At 44.9% G+C, this 23,658-nt stretch overlaps 1 protein-coding gene across 1 annotated transcript in view; it reads left to right on the forward strand.

The window, feature by feature from the left end:
* Nucleotides 1-239: 239 nt before the first annotated feature.
* LOC136786346 (ankyrin-3-like) overlaps nt 240-23,658 on the forward strand; it is a 106,305-nt gene continuing 82,886 nt past the window's right edge. The window contains exon 1 of the mRNA XM_066996575.1: nt 240-419. Coding sequence (XP_066852676.1) covers nt 336-419 — 84 coding nt within the window. The 5' untranslated portion in view covers nt 240-335. The remainder of the gene's footprint in view (nt 420-23,658) is intronic.

Here is a 23,658-nt window from a genome sequence, read left to right on the forward strand (position 1 = left end):
TAAAATGGGGAAGGGGTGGTGGCCTGGTGCCTTAAACAACGACACTGCGGCGCTGAGCCCCTCAGCACCCCGGGCCGCGCTGGCCGCCCCTCATAGCGGGTCCCTCCCTTCGCGCCTCGCCGCCGCCTGTCCCCGGGGCCGACCGCCGCCCTTCTCCCGGAGCCCCCCCGGCAGAGCAGCGCCCTGCCCGCCCCCCTTCCCTCCCTCTTCGTCCCTCCCCTTCCCTCCGACCCCTCCCTCCGTCGCCGTCCCCGCTCCGCCCCGCGGGTGCCGCCCCCGGCGGCGGGAGGTGCCCATGGCCCGGCGGCGGCGGTCCCGCAGAGCCGGGCGCCAACATGAGCGACGAGGCGCTGCGCCGGGGCGACGGCAGCGACAGGGGCGAGGGCGGCGGCAGCCAGCGGAGAAGGCGGCCCAAGAAGGTAGCGGGAGGCTCCCCCTGCCCCTCGTCCCCCCCGGCGGGGTTTGTGAGGGGGGGAGCTCGGAAAGGCGCGGCTTTTGGGGTCGGGCTGCCGGAGAAGGTGGGGAGGTGCCGGGCTCTTCGGGGTCTGGTGGCGTCAGGGGAGCAAGGTGGGGGCACCTGTTGCTTGCAGCGCTCTGTTGGAAGTGGGCGCTGAGGGAGAGCTCGTTTAGCTCCCGTCTCCCCTGGAAGAGGGCTGTGGTTCTGCATAACCCTGAAATATACTGCTTTATGAGTCCCCCCCCCCCCCCCCCCCCAGTCTCTAATCGGAGCGGGTACAACGCGAGTTACCGCGCTGCATGCAGGTGAGGAATTGCTCCGATGCAAGGAAGGATCCAGCCCACGCAAAGATCGTTCTCTGATTAATTCTCCGACCCTTCGTGTGGTATAGGATTTGTGTTTTAGCCAGCGTTGTACATGAGCAAGATAAATCCCTGCAAATGGGGAGCACATAGAGAGCGGCAAGGAGATGCTCGTTCAGAGACTTCTCCAGGGGTTTTGAGCTGGTGATGAAGAAAGGCTGTTTGGCGATAGATGACCCTGTCAGGCCTCATTTCCCCACAGAGGGAAGGTTCTCTGTGTGTCACTGTAAGCACCCGAGATAATCCAGTCTAAGCAAGAAGCTGAACAAAACCTGCCTCACCCCACCCCATTGTGCTTGGAGTATTGCCTGGATCTCCACACAGTGGGGGATTTTATATCGCATCCTGCCTGTACGTGTGAGCGTGACAGAGGCGGAGGGAACGCCTGCTTCGTCTCACCTCCGAACGTGAGGGCAGAATTGGAAAGGGCGGTTTGTGCGAGTCCACCTGAAGAGGCAAAAATCAAGCAATTGGGTGTGTATCCAGTGCTTTCACATGACTGGGAGCAGTCTCTTTAGCAGGGAGGTTTTGAAGCTCTGAGAAATCAAAGTGGGTGTTTCCATCTCCTTTTTTTAATCCACACGTACGGGGTTTCTTGTTTTGCCATTGTTTTCTAAATAAAGCGGCCAAGAGCCTTTCAAGGTTGAAACACAAGTGTATGCTACTCTGCTGCCAAACGGTGCTTAGAAAGCATCTCTGGTACAGAGCCTGCGTATTCAGGGTCTTCCAACAGCTGATGCATCCATTTTTCAAAAAATGTAACCAATGCTTTCGTGTCTGCAAGATATCTTTTATGACTGGAAAATGTTAATTGGTCATTTTCAATTGACAAGCGTAAAACAAACAAACAAAAAACCGTAATCACTCAGTTTGGATGCAATAGATGTTAGTGCTTCAGGTCTGGTAAAGGCTTAGGTCTGCTGAAGTTTTGCCCTTATTGCCTTTATGAAGAAATACATTTCCAGACTTGAACATTCATTTTTAGATTTTAGGAATAACTTTCTTAAAGCTACAAATTGATATATATAATTTTTTAATAAGGAAGAGACATCCTGGAATAGCCAAGGGTGTGAGAATTCCGGATGGAAGTTGTCTGTCTGAATCAGAAAACACGCATTTGAACTCAGTTCTGTTACACGTTGACTAGGTGGGCACAGTTTCTAGAGCAGAGATGAAAGTGCCACGTGCGCGAGCTCCAAAATCAAAAGTAACGTAGCCTGTTTTCAGGTCCTGAACTACTTTAGCTGAACGGAGCTGCATTGCACCATCCAACGTGCCCTCTATCTGTTCTGTGGAAGTTGATCCCTTTTGTGTAGATAGTTAAATATTAATTGAGCCAGATGAGTTTGATCTATGTGTTGGGAGAGGTGGAGGGAAGCGCATCACAGATACAGGATCCAGTTGGGTCATCTTCTATTCCAAGAGAGCGTCTGAGCTGGGAAGTGGTGTAGGGTTTTCTCCAATTCACAGCAGTGCTCCAGGTTTGTTCTATATTTGCACACTTTAAAATGAAGTGGCTTCACTATCACCCTAATACAGAATAGGAAAAACTGCACAGTTGAAATTTTCATAAAATGGAGAGATTAACGACCCACCAAAAATAAATTTATTCTGTTTGGAGGTGCTTGTGGGCAGAGTCAGTGGGCTGCCCTGATAGGTTTGTGCCTCCAGCTGTAGGGTTAAGATCCGATTTTCCTGTGGTACTTCTCCTCCACGTTACACCTGGAATATCGTGAACTTCGTTCCTAGGAAAAATCATGTTAAATTTCTATCCTCATCCAGTTCTAGTGTCAGAGAGTATAAGACTTATTCTGCTGGAGGTGAGAGTGAACAGGGACTGCCTTGTTCTGTCGCTGGTGTAACTGAGCGGAAACCCAGCGGGAGCAGTGCTTGGTGTGTGTCGGTCCTGTCCTTGTAGCTGGTGTACCGCTTGTTCTGAAGAGCAGCATAACAAGTGAATGTGAATTTATGCTGCATCAGGTTTTTGAGACCTCCTGTGTCTCGCTGAGCATGTTGTGCGGTGTCCAGGTGTCCCAGAACCCTCCCAAGGATGGTTTTTCCTATTACAGAATGCTTCAGATGAAAAACCACCACAACAGAAATCAAAAAGCCTACTGGTTATCGCGTAGAAAACAAAGCATATTCCTACTATCTGTTACCAGAAGCACTGATGGCAAAGGGGCTTCCTGAAACTACAGGTTCTTACTGCGCTGATCATAAAGCACACGCCATTGAGAGACTGATGCAAAAATAATTCATCTCAGCTTATTACAGAATTTCCCTTTTGTTATTTGTGTTGCTCAATAAGAGAAATTAAAAGCCTGGAGTCAGGCTCATGCTACGAAAGACTCAGAGGAAGTTGTAATGCTTCTTTTTAGGAAGATGTATGGAAGAAGTATGACTTCTCTTAACCCAAGCATCGTCTCCTATTTTAAATGCAGCTGCAGAAAATATTAAATTGGATGCATTAGGTGAGGTACTTTTACTGGAGAAATGGAGGGTGTATACCTGCTAATGGAATCATTACAATGTATAAGCTAATGCTTTTAATTAATTTCGATTACTTAAGACTATTAATTCTGCACATAAGGTAGTTGAGACCTAGTTTGGAATACACGCAGAATTTTGGTCACCGAGGCTTAAGAACGAGAATGGATACGCGTGCAGAGAGGGATTGCTGGGTGAGAGAGCCTCTCTTACGGAAAAGCTAGAAGGGCTTGGCTTGTTTCGTGTGCTAGAGCAAAAGGCTGTCTGAGGGCAAAAGGAAATGAGGTTCTTCAGCAGCCTTCTGATAGGTATAATCAGGTAAAGAACCAAGAGAAACTTGATTAGTTATGAATGAGATGTGATTCTCTAACAGAGCGCTGGACTGGATTCAACTTGAGGTCCCTTTCATTCCCTTGTTCCTCGGTTTTCACTTATGTCATTTGTGTTGCTGTAATGATATTACAGAGCAGTTTCATTGATGGCAAATGGGCTATTTAAGTCTTCTTAAATGTTTGTTTACCAGGTTATTTCTCTCTTCCAGCTACGGAATTTAGGAGAAAATTGAATGCCTCCAGAAGAACAATTTGAGCCACTGTGTGTCTCTCCCTAAAATCAGCACGGAGGCTTCTGTACCAGCAGTCCCAGTCTGCTGGGTGGCATTGCCTCCAAATTGCCTTCATTTCACGCTTGCTAAGACCCTCTTGTCTTCCCTAGGTGCATCTATTTCCCTCACCATCTTGTTATTACTGGTGAGAGACAAATGGCTGTGGCCATGCTGCTCTTTGCTTCCCCGTTTGATGATCCCACTGAGATGAAACCAGACCAGGTCTTCTCTTCTAAGAGAGACCAAGTCCTCTAGTTTTAGAAGGATGAAGATTTTACTTCAGTTGGTACACAGTAAGCTGAACAGGCAGAAAGAGCTAATGAGGGAAAAACTGAATCTTATTAATTTTACTAGTACTGTGGCTTTTTTAAATCTAGAAGGTTTTATTCTTTTGGCTAAACCAGTTTTAGAGAGCTGCAACAGCCTTGCTTTCACTTGACTTAACCCAATTTACATGGAAGTAAACAGAGAGAAATGGCTCTGGAAAGAAGAGAATAGAGGAAAAAAGTACAAAACCTCTTTCTAAGTCATGGAAGTAAGAGACGGATTTGTAAAAAAGATCGATGATTAAACCAGTTGTATTCCTAAAGATTTATGCTCCGATGCAACTCCACTGATGGTCTTGCACTACTGTGGTCATGAGTTGCTTGTTCCCTTTACCTCTTCTTCCCATCACAAGGCTTCCAGTACATTTTGTGCTAGGTATGAAACTAACATCAGAGCTGCAAATGCTTTTTTTGTTTTGTTTTGTTTTGTTTTTTTGCTTTTGCTTTTTATTTTTCTCTCTGTCCTTCCCCGCCCGCTCCCTCCAGCTGTGGTTGCTATGAGAAATGGTAACAGAACAAGAGCACTGTGCCCGTACCTCACGAGGAGATAAAGCACCTTACCTCTCACTGGTTGCAGCAGAGCAGCCATCACTTTTGGTGATTGCATCAGCACCAGGCACCCTGTGTTTCTCTCGCGGCAGCCCCGTGGTGCCTGACACTCTGGGGAAATAATTTCCACTTACTGCAGCAGTGAGACAAAGGAAATAATGACGGGGGATACAGCTGAACAACTAGACTCCAGAATTTTGTGTTGTCATCGTGGTTGTTTTTCTAGCATCCTAAGTGTGTAAGGCAGAGCAAACGACAGCAGCCACACCTGGCTTTTCGAGGTCTCATAGTGCAACAGGAGCACTCCAGGTATTCGTGTGCTCTGCCGTGCTGGTGGAATAAGCAATGAACACGCCTTAGAACTGACACAGGTACTTATAAGGTTACATTTATTCATGTCACACTTCAAAATTAACATATATGTGTTGCTCTTTGGAATGTTTGAAGTTATTTTTAAAGGAGTAATAAGCAACAAAGCGATGGAGATATTTTAGCAATTAGCAGATTTATGCAAACGCTACATTTCACAGATTAAATGCTGCGAGGCTGATAAGGAGGAAATCATCTCCCTGCTCGTGCACCTGGATAAAAGTGGTGAATTTTATACAGACCTGTGTGTAGAGTTGAGCCCGCATCCGCTTGATGCGCGTTTTAGGCTTCTGATTTATCATTCACAGTTCTTGCTCATTTTCCCAAATGTTGGGCAAACAGCAGCTGAGTCAGAGAAACGAGTCCCTTGTTCCCCAGCCAGCTTCCCTTTCTCCCCGCAGGATGCCTGGGGCTGTCAAGTATTGCACATATTGCATCGCGCTTGCGCATCTTGCAGCCCCGTCACGCATTCCTGCGGGCTGACCGTGACAGGCACCGAGCTGGGTTTTCGGGGGAGCCTGAAGCTCTGGGGACACCGAGCTCCAGGCTGGAGGCAGCCACGTGCTCTGCCTCCACTTGTATGCAGCGTGCGAATGGTGGAAGAGCGTCTGGGAGGAGGATTTTGGCAGCAGGATAAGGTGCTAAGAAGGCCCGGTGCTTCTAAATGCATCCGTAGTGAGCGTTTGGTCTTTCAGAGATGGTTTTGTTGGGTTTTTAGGTCTTAACCTGTTCAGCAGCTGTCTCGAGCAGCTGTCCAGGGATACGGTGGCAGCCTCTCTTACCTGCTGGGAGAGGCCACGTCTCATGCAGCTGTGTCCCCCTGCCTCCCCAGGCACGCCTGCTGACGCTTCAGATGGCATTTCTGGCTAGGGAGACTTTCCACTACACAAATGGCCGCTGACATACACAGCACGTAGATATCTGGGCTAGACATGGGGAGCCCTGGAGCTCTGAAGACCAAGGAACAGAGGGAGGCCAAGAAAATAATAAGACGGCTGGGGCCATCTCTTGCATCCTCATTAACTTGCAGCAATTAATTATTACAGAGGCTTTCCTCACTGATTAAGTGGGTTTCTTTTGTCTTGGTGACAGAAATTGCTGAGCTGAAAGTCTGAACTTGCTGTTATTATTCTTACACCGTACAGAAATAATGCAGTATTTCCCCACTTCATTTTCAGTAGAAATTTGTTATCGTTCTGTGTGATTCTGATCCTAGATTGGTTGTGTTTTCCCACTTATTTTCCCCTTGATTTCATTGTGCTCTGGCACCAAACAGGGTGTGGGGAGAGTAGACAGGGATGGACCAGTGTCTAAGGCTCCCACAGAACAGCTTATGAACTTGCGTGAGTGATGCAGTGAGTTGCTTCAGGTCCCACTTGTGTAAACAATATGTAGCTGAACATACGTGTAATTCATTTCCAAATTCGCCTTTCTCTTTTTGTAAGTGAGATGTTGGAGGACATGAATGCAGTGTTCCACCTTGGCCTTGTGAAGAAAAAGGCAGCGTATCCTTGCAGGCACTGTAAGTCAGGTACGTGGGCATTGATGGGTCTTCCCCAAACCTTCCCGAAATAAAAATTCATGAGCACAGAGCAATTCAGGGAGGGAAGGTAGATGCCTACCAGCATCATCTCATCTAAGCTGTGGCTGCATCCAGCCAGCTTGCCGTTGGGTTACACGCAGGTAAGCAATTTGTAACCTGCTTGTATTTCCCCTCAGTGTGGCTCAAACACAAAGAAACATTTAGTCCATGAACGAAGTGCTCTCTGGAGAGCAGGATCGGCTTTGAAGGAAATGATAGAGTAAATTGCAGTAATTGCAGCTTGAAATGGTTTTCTAGGTTAAACAGCATATAGGTTTCTGCCATAGGCTAAGTATTTCGGAAGCGCTTGGTTGCTTTTGTTTGTTTCATCCAGTCTCGGGTAGCATGGGTTTGTAGTACGGTATAGTGCTGGATCTGAGCGGAGTATATGGATTTGAAGAGGCACCAGGAAAGCACAGATTCCTGCAACAATTTAGGTTCACAATAAACTAAATCTACTAAAAATGTGACAATTTGTTCCACTGCTTGGCTTTTTTATAAGGTGTTGTTTGAAGTATTTGTTGACGTGGCTGAGGCAGTGAAGAACATCAGTGATAGTTGTGAAATACACAAATGAAATCTGATGTTTATAAAAAATTGCTTTTTTTTTTTCCCCCCGTAGAAAATATGATTCTGAACCTTGTTTGTAACTTAAATTAAAAGCGACGCAGCTTTCCTGCAACCAAAGGGCTCTGCTAGTCCCTCATTTTTAAACGTTTTAAACATCTAGTACATCTGGCAGCTTTCAACATCAGAGAGCAGATGTCAGCGTGCAAATGTCAAGAGACAGTGGCGCTTATTCATCACGCAAACCATTGTAACCGTGATCCGGCTGTCCTGGTAGACGCAGCGATCCAACCAAGGAATGAATAGGCTGAAACATCAGGAGAAGTGGGTTGTGTGTATGTCTGTGTGTGCGCGCTGTTATGCTGTATCTCAGCCTGTTGGTGTGTGTTTTTGGCTGGGCTTGGGCCACCGGCTCGGCTGGACGTCGGCGTGGGCTCGTGGAAAGCTGCCAGCTGTCATCAGCCGCGCTCTGGTGTCCGCTGGTGCGTACCTACGGAGCAGGGCAGGGCTCGTGTGGGGGAACAGAGGCGCTGGGTGGGTGCAGCTTTTCCCGTGGATCTGTGATTCGCGCTCTTTGCCCCGAAACACCGAAGAAAGGCACTTTATGAGCTGGCGTTTCCATGTGCGCTTCCCCTCCTTGGCTCACGCTGGTGACTGCAGGGCTCTGAGAAACGAGTGGAAGGGATGAGAGATGGGAAACGCCGCCTGTTCCTGTCCTAAAGGGTGCTGCCCTGCTAAAGACGTGCTGCTCGGGTTCGAGATCCTGGCCTCCCCTTTGGTCCTGGGAGCTGCCGACAGTGGGGTGGTTTACGCGAAATAAAACACTGAGCGGGTGAAGCGTGGAGCTGAGCCCTACGGTTCCCCTGGGGAGAGAAGGTGCAAGAGTCCCGCCTTGCACGCGTGCTCCCTGCCCACCAAACACAGCTTTTGTTGCTGCGTTTAGTTTTAATTAACCGCTTGTAATGGTGCGGAAGGTGTTTGCCAGGGGGGCTCCAGCGCTTAGGGCTTGCAACCGCCGTGGTTGTGTTTGGAGGGAGAAGCGTGGGGGGCTTTTGGTTAATGACATCGGCTGCTGTGTGCTCCTGCACGCCTCTCTGCCTCCTGGCCGGCAGCGGGACTGCTCTTTTCACAGCAACGTAAGCAACAGAAGCAGCAGGCAGCGCTTTCGTTTGGGGAACAGCTGCCACAAGCTCATTACGCCCTAATGCACGCTTCAGGATGCGGGGTTGTTCCTTTGCCGTGTAAGCTTAGGAGCACGAGCCATTTGAAATACAGCTGACAGCAATTAGGACAGTGATGTTCAACACGCCTTTCCTGGAGATCATTGTTAGGAAACAATTGCTACACACCTCTGAGCAGGAATAATACAGGCTGGCTCACGTTTGTACAGCTCTTACATGAATGATATTCCATTTTTTTTTTGGTAAATGAATGAAAAAAACTCCTATCACTGGAAACCTCATCTGCATAATTTGGTTTCATCTGAATGGAAACCAAATATGTTTAATTAAAAAACAGAATAGTCACTAAATGAAAGCAGAAACATAATTAACGAGTCACCTTTTTAATTGCTGTAGTCAAAGTGACGAAGATACGGTTGCAAAACAGTCGAGTCTGAGTGAGTTGGTGAAGCATTATTTTGGGTGTCCATGCAGGAGACCAAAGCTGATGGATCATTCACATGGGTAAGCACCATTTAGGCTGGGACTTTTGAAAATGGTGGGGCTATGGTTTATTTTCTCTGGTCTCTTTTGAAGGCTGAGGCCACGGGCGTGAGAAGCAGCATCAGCTGGCACTGCCCCTTCCTGTGAACCAGGTTAAGAAACTGGGTTTGAAAGTTAAGTGCGAAAGTGAGGTGTGTTAGGTTTTATTTACAACACCGTATCATTCGATGTACTCCATCCTTCCTACGGAAACGCCTGGCAAGCCTTCCTCCTTAATGCTTCCTTTCACAAAACTCAGCGTGAGTACCGGAGTCGCGTGGGATCTCGCCAGGGTGTTCACAGTGCGTGACCTTCCTGCTTTCTGACACCCCTCATGCGTCGGAGCAGAAGGTGAGGGAGCATCCCTGGGCATTTTTTTTACAGTTCTCTTTGCTCTCCATGCCCTGGACTTTTCACCCAAGGGCGTGCTGAGCCTTGAGTCTTTTCTCGGAGGTCACACAAAGTATTCAGGAACTGTTTCAGGGTGATTTTAACAGTAGTATCTTAAGATGTGTCCTGGAAAGCAGACTCCTCTCTTAGCTGCGTTCAGAAAAAAAAACATAAGTCATGTTTTGCTGTGTGAGTCAAGCCTTGTTGATGTTAATGGAGGGATTTCCATTGACTTCAGTAATTTTCAAAGGCTGCCTTTTAATGGCTTTGAGCTTCAGCCCATCAGGAATAAGCTGAATCTTTCCTTGTTTACCCTTGATGTTTATGGCATTTAGCTACATTAACAGCTGAATTAGGGCTAATTTTCAATATGCTTAGAGTTTGGATTAGATAAATTCCGGGGCAAAGTCTTTAATCCTTCTCCGGAACATTTTTCCTTGTTACTTAGTAGAATTATCTGGATGGCTTTATTGCAATAGCAATCACAACCATTAGCATATACTGATGTTTGTGGGAAACACATAATACCATCAGTCCATTTCCCAGCTTCTATCATAAAATTCAGCAAACCGATACCTGTAGAAGCATACAGATACCTATCTAACTGAACTGTACCGATTTGGCCTTAAAACAGACAAGCAGTGCTCAGCTGTGACCTATCTGAACCCCAGCTGTCAGGATTGAATAAGTTCATCACATACAGCCTTGAAGCGGTGCAATGTATGAGTGGATTATTTGTGCCAGGTGGTATTAAAACAATTTCTTTTGAGGGGAGTTCATTTTGTTTATTTATTTTTCTGATTTTTTAAAAATAGTAAATGAAACAGCTACTCTAACATCTTTGCATCAATTCCTTTGTATTTTGCTTTATGTCATTGCTGAGACCCAGGATTGTATTTCCCCCGCTTTAATCCATAGTGAAGCGTGCCTCAGTGCTCTATCATGTGTGGCACTGAAATATTGTGTCCTTTTTTTTAAGACTTAATTAGACTTACAAGATACAGCGCTAGCAGAATTTCACTGAGAGTTGCTGGACCTCCAGTAAGAAGAAAGCTGGATTTAGACACGAGCAAGGGCGTTGATTAGCTGAGCCATTAGTTTGCTAGGAATGTACTTCCAGGTGTGTTGCAGGTGATGCTGTCTGCAGTGCTCTGCGTGCCCAGCCTGGTGTTGTGCAAGGGAATGAACTTCGGAAGAGAAGGAGAGGGGAAATCGTCTTACTCAGAGGTCTTTAAAACTAGCATCACCTTCCCCTTCTGTAACCTTCAGTTTTGTTTCCCTGCAAGCTTTCCAGTGTTGCTGGAAATAAGGACGTGTGTTCGGAAAATCAGGCCGAGTGATTTTGTTTCCAAAATGTGAGCTGCGGTGCCTGTTTATTGTGCCTGAACCTGATAATCCTGACGCTGTCCTGTTCGGTCAGACGAAGCCCCTGACCCGTAACTGGTGTAGTGTTGCTGGGTAGAGGAGTTTTTTTCACACGGTGAGAGTGTGACTGCTGAAACCCTTCATCGGAGTTTTTGGAGCACAGATATTGCAGTCCTTAGGGTGGTCTAAAACGTGGTGCATGAGTGTAGTGCGGGAAGGGCACGTTCATGGTGGGAAGCGCTTGATGAAACAGCTTCACTTACCACAGAGATTTTCTTTAACACAGACAACGAGTGTCTCTCCTTACAGGAGTAATGCCCAGGAAGGGATGTGGATGATGCCTTCTGGTGCTTGTGCTAGCTAGGGATGGGACTTAGGTTTTATTGTAGCTCTGACGTGTGTTCCTGTGATCGGTGTCCAGAGCTGCGACTGCTGGCACCCTCCCAGCTGGGCACAGCGCGGACAGGCTCTGCAGCCCCACCAGCACCAAGGTTCGGATGCAGAATTGCCAAAAAAACACCGGGTGGGAAAACCCTTACAAAATAACAGCAGGGGTTGTGTGGGGCAGGGGTATCCTCTGTGGTTGTAAGGAATGAAAAACTCCTAGCTTTTATCCTGGAGAGGATGCTGCCATTTGTGAAGTTTGCTTGTATGTCGAAGCTTGGTCAACAGACCTTGCTTTCAGAGTAGCAGAGAGACCGTACACAGCGTCTCTCTCAACACCTTAGCAGGAAATGTTGAAGTATGATCCCTTCCCTCTTTGAAATCTCTTTTCTAGAAGTATTGCTTTTTGTTGGATCTCATAACTAAATATTTGTCCTGTTACTCATATGTTTTGCTGAACAAAATTTTAAAATATCATTTTAAATTACAAAACATTTCAGAATAGAAGTGAAAGAAACATACTTTTTTCTCATTGATCTCATTTAGCCTTTGTTTTAATTGACATAAATGTTTGGTCTGGCTGCAACAAGGTTCTAATGAACGCTAAAGACCTTCGTCCACTCCATCCATGCAGCTTGTCACTCCATGCAGGGCTCAGTGAATTGTTTTTCTTAGGTCGCTAAATGCCTTCAGTGTATCTGTCCACATGAATTAAGAAATATTTCTTTAGTGGTTCTGAATGAAGAAATGTTTCTGTAGCCTCTGGGAATTTGCTAACTGTAGAGGTTTCACAATTGGATTGCTGGGACGTAACATGATTTCAGTGAAATGAAATGGAGAGCCACAGGAGAAAAAAATATGGGAAAGGTTTTTAGGAAAATAACTTGAAATCCAGAAAGGAAAAGTCTTGGAAGGGATTCACATTTTGCTTCTAAAAATAACGTGTTTTTCATCAGCAGCTCTCTGTTCTTTGGACATCATTTTGAAAATACGATTCAGTCTCCCTCTGCCTTCACCTCTTCTCTTGATGTTCTTTAAGAAATATGCCTAAAATCTCCATCTGCCTTGGCCAGGCTGCCAGCGAAGTATTTAATTGTGGATTTATTCAAGCTGTTGTCCTTGTTCCCCTGTGCAGGTGCAGTGCCACCTTGCAGCACGCGTAGCAGCAGGCAGTGGTGGTCCAGGCCACCAAGATGAGCGGGCAGCAGCTCCACCGCCCAGCAGCAGCTTCCCCATCACCTTCCGTGCATGTTCCAGTAGGAGAGGTCCCCTTCCCCTCCTCTCCAGAGTCTCTTGTAACGAGACCTGTGTTCAGCGTTAATTTCAAGTGTAAAATCGGCCATAATGTTTAGATGCTATGCCTGATTGTTCTTTAGTGATTTTGCTATGTACAGAAACAGCATGAAAGCCATTAGCAATATTAAGTCGCTCCGTTTGTGTAATGGACGTGTCTCTGGCAACACTGCAGTGTTAATTTCCTCTTAAAACAAGATGTGGGCGCTCTTCCTTTTTGCAATGGCTTTATTAACAGGGGGGGGAAGAGCCAAGGAGACAGAACAGCGTGATGGCTTTTGTTCCTTAAAGTTTTACTCCTCTCAGTCTGTAACATCAGGGATTGATCTAATATGATGCTGGGCACTTGCTTTCCCACTGAGAATACTAAGCTGTGGATTGGTTTTCAAACATCTTTCAGGATAAGGGCTTAATTATCCGCGTCACTATTGGCATGCACATCAACTATTTATAAAATGCAGGGAGCTTCCAGCCAGGGAATGAAGGAGTTCTTGGGTTACATGGACATGAGCAAATACAGCATGAAAAATGTATGTGTGGTTTCCCTCACCTTTTCAGGGCTTCAGGTTTAACCTGTTGTGCAGGACAAATTGCAGAGCTCTCACTGCTGCTAGGGCAGTGCCTCAAGTTACAAATATTTCAAAGAGATATCTTTTATCACCCTAAGAGTTAGTGTAAATGGGACAGAGTAAAGTTGCAGACTGTCACAGGTGAGACCACCTTTCTTATTCGGTGATGTGCTATCACAGGGATTGCTGATGAGTAGCTTTCCATCTGTAACTTTCTACCTAATAATCAGAATTTATGTTCTTTTTCAATTATATATATTAAAAAATTCTGATTTTGTTTTAGACTATAAGGAATAAATATTTAAGTATCTTTTTTTTAAGTGAATTTCCAGAAGACTTTAGAGCTGGGAACTCAAAGCTTTTGTTTCCTTCTGGCAGTTGGTAACTGAGGTGGAGCAGGAGCCTTGTGTGAGTTGACCTCCTGGTCTGGAAATCAAAACTCCCAAGACTGCACTCAGCCCAAAGAGAGTACCCTGAAGCTAGGAACCATAGGAATCTGGGCTGCACAACAGCCACAGGAGATGGGTAGGAAACGAGCAAGATTTGCCATGGTTTGACCAGAAATGAATGTGATGAAACTTCCCTGATGGGGAAATTCCCAACCATCTCTGCCTACAGCCCCTTTGATGGTATATACTGGTAAAGCATTGTATTTATCTCTTCATGTTCAGTCTTAACATTTTTGCCAGGTCTGTGTCAGTGTTGCTATCTTGGCGATACAGACGTGGCTGAAACAGAGATACCAGTGAGGTGCATTTGAAGGGAGCCTAACAGATAAAGCTGAACCAGAAGACTGATGACTTCCTCAGAGTTAGATTTTTTTTTGAAATAAGTTCATTTTGACAGTAGAAATAGAAAACCTGCTGATATCTGCAGGATTGAGAAGGGTGGAACACAGAAGGAAGTGAATAATAATCCTCAAGAGATGTTACGGGATAGGGATGAAAGGTACTCGTATAAAACATCAGATCGTGCAGTTATGACCTAATAAAATTTTCTCCTGTGGTCTTGGTTCTTAATGCTTTGGAAGTCAAAGGCAACAGGGACCTGAACGTGACAGTTGACTGCAGGATACAGAGCCACAAATCTGGTAAGGAAGCAATCCTGTGGTATTATCAAGTATAGTCCTTTGAGTAGAGATGGTGAATGTCAATGCTACAGTACAAAACACCAGTGACATATCATCTATAATAATATGCAAAATTTGATAAAACCAAGCTTTACAAAGATGATTGCAAATTGAAACAGGACAGGAGAGGCCACAGAGGAGACTTGGAAAAAGTGGTTTGTTTTATAAGAGATGAAAACGTTGGCATGGATTATAAATGGATATAAATTTTTCCGTTTAATAAATTTAGGCCTGAAGTTATACTATTTGTAACCATTTGAGTAACTAGGTTTTGAAGCCACCATCTGCTAGCAGAGCAAAGAGAGGCAAGTAAGTTGGCTGATTTAGCATGGATTTAAATAAACTTATGGCTAGGATTAGACGGTGTGTTGCCTGCAATAGCAGGAGGCTGGACTTGAAGACCAAAGATACCGTGTGCATGCCAACTCAGAGATCTACCCGGAACAAATAGAGCAGAGCACAGATCTCCCTGACTAGAAGACCTGTGTTTTTTATTGCTGGGGCCATGAGCAGCTGTAGTAGGTGAGAGAGTGCTTGTTTTTTGTATCGGGAGACCTAATTCTTTCAAGTCTGTTGGGTCTGGATAGCATCAAAAGGAAATGTCGTTATGCTAGGTCAACCACTTGAGATAAAAGGCCTTAATCCATGTCATAACCCAATACAGTTGAGGTCTTTTTCCTTTTCTACGTGTGCTGATATTTTTGCTTGACAGGATATACTTGACCTTTAGTTGTTGCTGTTGTTGCTCTTTTCTTTTCCTTCAATGGTCTGCAAGAAATACTTCAAGAGATTTTTTTATTTCCAATCTGGGTGTCAGGGTTGCCTGTATTTTTTTTTTTTTCCAAAGGACTTCTTATTTTGAGATATGCTAGTAGTGTTTGAAATACGTTCCTGTTGCACCAGTCATTTTCATGCACAACCACTCCCTAACATTCAGTCATGCATCTCCGCAAAAAGCCTCTTCGGATGTAGTTGAACAGCGTACTTCTTTTCTGTCACAGATTTGCAAAACCCAGTCTTTGTGGGCCCAAAAAATTAAGTCTTAATCACCGCTATTGTATAATGTCTTGCTCTTTCCTTCCTTCCTTCCTTCCTTCCTTCCTTATGATGGAGACTCTTAGTCTTGCTATTGAGTTCTTCATTTGAATTTTGATATTCAGGAAGGGCAAACTGCAGTGAACTGAAGAAGCAAACAAAGCCAGGTTTATTTAGGTAGAGTCCTACACCCACGTACCCGCCAGGTACCTCACGGCTGCTGTGACGTTGGCTCCCTTCTCTTCTGCTCTGTGCCTTCTGGGGCCAGGCCAGCTCCAGAAAATCTCTTGAGAAAAGGAGGATTTTATCAGTTTGTATGGATCCAAGTGCATGTTTTTTACATTCAATATTATATTTCAAGTTGTTGTTTGAGCTCACAGTATTTAGAGTAGTACTGCTTGCTGTTTCTCAAAATACCTTTCCCTTTCTGTTGAGAAGAGGTGGCCGTGTTTGGGGCAGATCTGCAGCTCATCTCCTCCACAGTGAGCAATATCATTGCAGTAGTCGTGTTTTACCTGATGCTGTGCCGAACAGGGCAGATAGCTTTGAATTAATTCATACTGGTATTTTAAAAAAGAGGCTACAAAACAGCATGATACCGTATTTCTTTTGGTATTTAATGAGTAGATGGTTTCAAATGTAACCGATTCTCTCTCGGGGTCACTGGTTTTTCCATAATTCTGTATGGCTGGTGACAAGACGTTATTGTTCTGAAAAGGCATGACTTTTCAGCTTAGCATTTACTCTCTAGTTGTATTTGTATATTAATTTGAAACACTATACATATGAAATGCAAATGTTTAATATATAAAAAAAAAAAGACAATGACATATTTAAAAGATCTAAGAGAGTTTTCAGAAAAGTTTATATCCAGCTACATTTATTTAAACATTCCGTGGTAGTTCAATCAATACGTATTTATGTATGCATGTCAGCTCAAAAATGGATTGTTAGAAGTGTTGAAAATAGTAAGTAAAGCGTAACCTGCTAATCACACCATGTTTAAAGGATATCATGTCACCAAGTCATTTCTTAAACCCCTGGCTCATAGATTTAGGGTGAAAAAGCCCTCTCCAAAGAGTGTGAAGGGGTACAGCCATCGGTAGCTCTCTGATGAAGACCCGAGGTGCTTATGCAGGGGGAGCAGTGACATACGATGACATTACACACGGTCTCATTTAGCGTTCCCTGGACATTGCAGGACATTTTGTTTGCTAACTTGTGACAAGTCCTGATGTGGACTGCTGTAGAATGGAAAATGTATTATTTCTCTCCTAATGCTTGCTTTATTGCTTGTGAAAAAAGGATAAAATTTAGGGTGATAAATATTCAGTGTAAGACTATAACAACTGCTCTTCCTAGGAACTGGTAAATAAATCTCAGCAGTAGACACCAAAAATTTATACAGCCCATGGGATGACTTGCCTTTGTCAAGAAAGGCTATCACCAAACTCAGTAAGAATCTTGCCTAAATAAAAAGAGTAACGGATCAGGTCTAAAATACCTAGGTATTAGCATATTAATGCATATTTGAAATCCAGACTAGACATTTTTGTAAAGCAACAAATTGGGTTCATGGAATTTTAGACCATTGCCATGCAGCAGAATTGTCTCCTTCCCCAAATGTATTTCCAAATCTGGTGTCCTCACAAACCTAAGTTGGTAACGGGCTTTGGGAGGGCTTAACTAGAGAAGCTTGAGGAATATAAGAAAGGTAGAGTAACAGCATCCAAAAGGCAACAGTTTAAATTTTTTTTTTTGCAGAGATTAGTAAAAAAATATTAAAATAAAAAAACAACCAAGCAGCTCTGCTGAGAGCTGTTGTGCAAATGTCTTCTTCCTATGTATGACAAATAAGGTTATTCAGTGCAGAAGGGAAAAACAGTAGCGAATTGCTGCTACGTGATCGGAAGGGGCATTGGTGAGCTTTAAAATACAGACCCGTCTTTCTTGGCAATGTGGAAAACAGCACGTGAAAAGGTGCAACTCCAAGGGAAACCAATATCAACTTGCCTTTCGAGGAGGTAGTTAAGATGAATAGAGAGCCGTCATTAAGCAGGGCTGGTATGAGAGAGGTGGAAATGCTTCGGAGAAGAGCAGTGATTGCAAAAGCTGTTATCTCATGGAAATTCGTATCTGAGCATGAAGGATTTATAATTATGGACAAGAAAGGTAAACAGGCTGACGATGGTCTAAATTGAATTGCTAGTCCAAAGCAGAGGAGGATGTTCAGTTCTTAAACGACTTTGCATGGTTCTGCCTGTGCAGCTGTTAGGATTCTATTGTCTCTGGGATTGCTGCGGACTCCTGTAGATGTTGTGTAGACCCTGGTCATTGAGTCTACAGAGCCCCAGTTTTCAAAGGGGCAAAAGAAATCTGTCACGAAGGGCAGCAGAGAGGAGATTGCAAGAACAGAACTTCTTGTTACTGGATTGTGCGTCTGACACCTTTCACCAGTATATGGCATGTAAAATGCACAGCGTTCCCGTCTGTTGATACGGGGACGGCAACAGGGCCAGGGGGCACCCCACCTTGCCCACAGGAGGTCCTGTGGATGTCGGCCCACAGTCCTGGCTGTGCTGCTCTTGTGCAGTTTAATGCTGCTCACAACATACTGCATGGTGTTGTGAAAATGCGGGCTTATTTTTTCTCAAATATTTGTTTTAAAAGAGAAAATAACGCAGGTAGGTTACTGCACAGCCACTGCCAGCGAGAGTTGGAAGATAACAATTCACAGTAGCGACCCACCATGCTGCTTCTGAGCAGTAAATATTTGAGCAAAATATTTATGGAAAATCAAATAGTTTGGGTTGTTCTGGAGATGACAATTAGCCCTTGAAAGAAGCTGTTTCCCTATGACTGGGTGTGTGCTGCGGATAACTCTGTGGTGCATCAAGCCTACGGTGAACTTGCAGCCTGGCAAGCAAATAGCTTGCAAATGAATTTAATTACTTGCGACGAACTGCCATTCGCACAGGTTTTATGGAGCTCGGTCAGAGATGAAGATGCTCACCTTTGGTTGAGACAGCTGCTGCGAGCCCTGGCCAGGAGGAAATCCACCGTGCCAGGGCAGAGGCATGCGTGGGGAGGCCTTGTGGTTTGGTGTTGGTTTGGTCTTATTCCTTACAACGAATGCATTGGCAGCACATCAAAAAGCAGTTCTCTTGCCCACGCTGGGCCACCAAGCCTTTAAATCCTGCTCCTACGGCTCCTGCTTCAGCTGTTTCGCTGCTGCATCCCTGCGGGAAGTGCTGGGTCAGCCGGCTGCTGCCCCTCGCCCCGGGGCAGCTGGCGGAGGCATTTCGGCTTGCCAAGGAGCATACCTCTTTGCTGCGATTCTTGCGTGAACATTTATAATAAAAGCTACGTGGCTCACTGTGATGTTAGGTATTTTGGTAATGTGAACAGAATTCTGTGCCGGCAAGAAACAACCAATTTTGTGTCATTTGACTCGAGAATGATTTAAACCTCTTTATTTCAGACTGGGAACCCCACTATGTCACTAGGCTTTTGGAACAGTAACCCACTGCAAACTGGTGAACCCCAGCAGCAGAGGCACAGAGGGCATGACAAAGTAACCGGAATATGAATGAAGCGATCATCAGTTTGCACACTGCAAGGCAAAAGCCACTTTTGGTACCAAACGTTGCCCAAACTCACCTAACAGAAAATGGTAGTTGGTATGTGAAAGGTGCCAGCCCTCGTTTTGCAATCCATGCAATAAATACAGAACTTCTAATGGTCTGGCTGGAAATAAAGGGGAAAAAGAACCAGAAATATTAACTTTAACTTCAGCTTTTGTCATAGCTGTGATAATTTCTGTGTTGTATGTTAATTTTATTAAAACAAGTTTCCAAATCAAAGGCAAGTCGTCATAACCGAGACGCACTGGAATTAGCATATCTACAGCACGCTTAGAATTTGTATTCCTCTGAATATTTTCGGCTCTGAATATTTTCAGGGGAAGGCTTTTCACGTAAAACTAGGTAATGCTCTTGAAGAGATAAACGGGGTTAGAAGATGTGTGTGTTCTGAATTTGTGTTGTAAATATAAATTAATACAATTAATAGATTATTGCATAAACGCTGCCAATTTGAGCAGAAGAATAGATGAGATCTGTGTCTTGGGGATAGAGTGTCAGTGTAGAGCTGTATTTCTGTATCATCCACACTGGCATAGAGACAGAAAAACTCCACCGAGATTGGTAGAGTTATTGCTGTTGTGTGCTTGTTTTAAAGAAACTTTTTTATTTCCTAATTTTGCCTGGTTCTGAGTCTTGAAACTAAGCCAGCAATAGAGAAGTAGCTAAGATATATGCATATATAGGGAAGCTCTTAGGACTAGCCCTACTGGCTCAGGTTTTTGGTTTAGCCCAGGAAAATCCTCTGTTGTAGGATGTTTGTCAAGAAGAAAAGGTCCTTGGCAGGCTGCAGAAGGCTTCCAGTCCTCAAGGTGTGTAACTGTGGCATCTCTGGTGAATTTATTGATCCTATCCCATTTTTTTTTTAATATACTCTGTTTTATATATGCAGCTTGGGCACTAGCTCCTGGGAACAACAACTGTTTTTTTTTTTTTTAAAAAAAAACAACTTTCCTTTTGAAATATTTTAACTATCAGGTTGTTTAGTATTGCTGAACAGGCTAACCCGCTAAAGAAGCACGTTGATTTTTTCTGTTCTGTATTTGACTGGACTTTTGAACTTTGATGTTACTAGATAACAGGCCTCTCTGTAGCTAATACAGGTTTATTACCTTTCAGGTGATTTGGGTGAATAGTATAACCCTCTATTTTTCATATGCCAGAAGCTCAGACCTTACCTCTGAAGGTCCAGGACTTCTGCAGGTGGAAGGTCCCTTCAGTCCAGCGTCCTGTCTCCAGCATTCGCCTGTTGGAGAAGCATTGTAAAGAACACTTTTCTCTAGACTGCTAGCAAACAGCCTTGGTTTTGCAATTTTCTCTCTTTATTCCACTTTAGTTTGCTTATGAGGGTCTATCTGAAAGGCCTTAGTAATATAAAACAACCCACCAGGATTGATTTGTTTGACTTAATTAGTTCTTAACAGATTGATATTGGCTATTCCTTCCGATCATCGCTCTCTTTGTGTACTCCACCGTTACTGAAGTCCTCTGGGCGATGCTCTGAAGGTTACCCAGTTTGTACAGGGATCTGGTCAGCAGGAAGGCGCTCGCTGGTTGCCGTTGCGCTGAGCCACGCGGGTGTCACGCAGCCAGCTTTACAGATGCCTGAGAGGCCGAGGGACACCGTGGATCAGTGGGCCTTGCACAAGTGTGACAGTCAGCGTGTGCTTGAGATGTAAAAGGGCAAATCGTGGTTCAGAGGTAGGTCAACAGAGCTGCGCTCAAAATCCTTACAATATACACATCCTCACACTCCTCACAACTAATCTGTTTTGTTTTAAGTCCTTGTCTGTGCGTGAGAATTTTGGCTGACCCATCAGGAACTCACCCTCTGCCGCTTTCTGAAGTTGGGTGCACAAACCTTTCCTTTACGTTCTGGCATTTGTGTCACTTGAAACTGGCTGTGAACGCTCCCATCCAGTCCCTGCCTGCTTAGCACAGTCCGTGTTTAGTTCCCTGCTTGTCAGGGTGGGGGCGTTTTGATGGGATGAGGGCGAGCAGCCCGCTGTCTGAATTACGCTGCCCCTGCTCCATGGGCTGTTCAACAGCAAGCTTCAGTCTTTAGGGTGCCTGTGTGGCACCTTTCCCCAGGACCGAGATGGAGAGACCTGGATGTACAGTAAGCGTTGCTTTCTTTCGGAAGGCTGCAAGCTGTTAAATGCAGCTGGTTTCTTTCCTGGGGCTGGGTGGAAATTTAGAACTGGGTCTTGGGGAAGTAATACAAAATATTAGGGCTTAGTTGCTGCAGGAGAGAAGATGGTGCTAATATTCTAGGAAGGCCTTGTATATAGGCAGGTGATAGCTGACGCAGATAATTTCTGAACGCAGCCTCAGTGCTGCTTCTGGGAGTTTTGTGTCCGTTCCAGGACTGTGGTACCAATCGCTGATGCGCCCAGGTCAAGCGACGAGATGCCAGTCTTCCAGTTTTGTTAAAGCAAAGCTCAACCTCCAGTGTATTTTATAGCTTTTGAAGCATGACTCTCTCTTACACAATTTGGTTAGCAATCTATTTGATGGATGTCCTACTGGTATTCATACTTTCTGAATGTAAGGAAAATGAAGACAAAGGAGATGAACATTAGTTACAGCTGCTGGGACTGAGCACACCCGGTTTATCAATATAAAGAGACTTTGTCCACAAGCCTATTGTCACTGGGGCTCTAGTCCCAGTCTCTTGAGATTTTGCCACATCAGTAACACTGCAGGGGATTATAGTAATTAGCACTGTCTTTCAAAGAACACAGTTCAGCCTTCTTGAACGGCTTGAGCGAATTTTGGATCAGCGATGTTACTGCCCCTGTCTGAAAAAAAATACAAAGATGGTGTATCTCCATTTGTCTCCTAAATGACCAAACGTGTCTGTGAGAGGAATGAAATTATATGGAAGGATACTGTCCCAATTACCACGGTTCTTTTACCGTAGGACCACTTCAAAGACTTGAGTCAGCGTGGTTCCTTGACTTCCCCAACAGAGCCACATCAGGTGATAACAGCTGAGGGCTGGCCTCTGCTGGATGCTGCGTGCAGCATAATTTTAAATTAAAACAAAAATATGTAATGCCAGTTACCATAGCTCAGACTGGAGTGTTTAGAAATGTGTTCCTACTCAGTGTAGCTACCTGAAGATATATCTTCAGCTTTGAATAATTTACCTGCTAATTAAAAAAAAAAAAAAGTAGAAAAAGCTGCAAACTTAATTCTTGCTTAGTGTGTTTATAGTAGGAAAATAAAAGGGGAAATAGTTAAGGAACCAACAGTTTATCCACCGAATGTTGGTAGGTCATCTCCAACGTGCATTCTTCTGGAGGAGTGGCTTAGGCAACAAAGTTAAGGCTGTTGTTGCATCTTGTAGTTTAAAGCTGCCCGTTCCTGGAATAAAATTCAATACTTTAATGTACATTTAGACTTCATCTGAAACATGGTGCAGCAAAGCGTGGTTCTTCGGGGCTTTCCAGACAGCGCTTGGGCAGCAGACCGTGGATGAAAACTGTGGTGCTTCATGAAGCTGCCTGCCAGGAGGCGACCCCTTCCCCTTGGTAATGCTGGAGGACATCGTTTGCGTGAGCGGTGCAGGGGCGAGCAAAGCAGATGTGACCGCTCGTTGTCACCTGGAGTTTTACGGCACTTTTGCAGGAGGAGGAACGGGCTGGGGGCCAAGCAGTTAGCTGCGCTCGCTGGCTCTAACATCCCCCCGTCCCTTGCAGTTGTTTAAGCTGCTTCTGCTTCTTGCTGCTCTGCACTGCTGCTGCTTTGTATGTTATTGCTCGAGCTATTCAAAGTCAAACCGTCGGGTGTGTGGAGAATATACTGCAGGGAGGACTTGGCAAGGAAGGGATGGGATGCCTTTGGAGGCAGCTGTAAACTCATTAACCTGCAGAAATACAAACTGGAGGCCAAATGCAAAAGCTTCCTTTTAAAACAATATGGAGAATCTTAAATAGATGGAGATCCACATTAATAATTACAGTATTTGTTATGTTTGTATGTAAAAATTTTACTTGTGCGATAAATACCAACTAGCCAGATTTTGCATCTTACGTGTCAGGAAGCCTTGGCATGTTTATTGCTTTCTTTGTACTTGCTTGGCCACATGGATCGAAAACAGATTTTCGTTTATCCCTTGCAGACGGGGATGCCAACAGCGCAGTACTGAACAACTGACTCTTTTGCTGTGCTAATATCTTAAATATCTTTGGAATTAATAATGTAACATGGACTTTGTTGTTCTCCATGAACGTAATTTGGCCAAACAACTGTATGTTCGGCGTTGTTGGAAAGAACATGAAGTCTGTTCCTACCAAGCAGCCATTTGTTTGTCCTGCAACGTGCAAACAGACCTTCAGTTGCCTTGCCCCATACATAGGCTTTACCTCACCAACAGGGACTCCCAGAAACAGCTGTGTTGCAGTGGCACATGGGTCCGTTCCTCACCCTGGTATCTGGTTTGTAGCTCATCCTGATGGGCGGTTTCTCTGCTTGGCGCTTGCTGCAGGCTGGGGAATGTAGCAATGGGGAATAAGCGCGCACCGAGGGCTGCTGTAATGTGAGGTTTGCAGGAGGTGAGCATGGCCTGTTACCTGTGCCCTGTCTTAGGTCCTAAAATACCTCCTGACACGGCAACAGAGCTTGAGGCCTATTTTTTCGTTGAATGTATGCAGTGGCTGGCTTCTTGCAAACATTGAATGAAATCTTTGGCCGTGCATCTTGAATTATTTTCCAAAGTTTTTGGAAACTGTCCACAACGTGTGTTCCTTGCACGGTGATTCTGCGGCAAAGTATGGGAACAGTGCTTGCACTTCTTTGGAGAGATACCCTGAGGAAAATCAAGGTAATAAAACGAGCGATA

The sequence above is a fragment of the Anser cygnoides genome, chromosome 4 (genome assembly GCF_040182565.1).
Source record: "Anser cygnoides isolate HZ-2024a breed goose chromosome 4, Taihu_goose_T2T_genome, whole genome shotgun sequence".
NCBI classification, from domain to species: domain Eukaryota; kingdom Metazoa; phylum Chordata; class Aves; order Anseriformes; family Anatidae; genus Anser; species Anser cygnoides.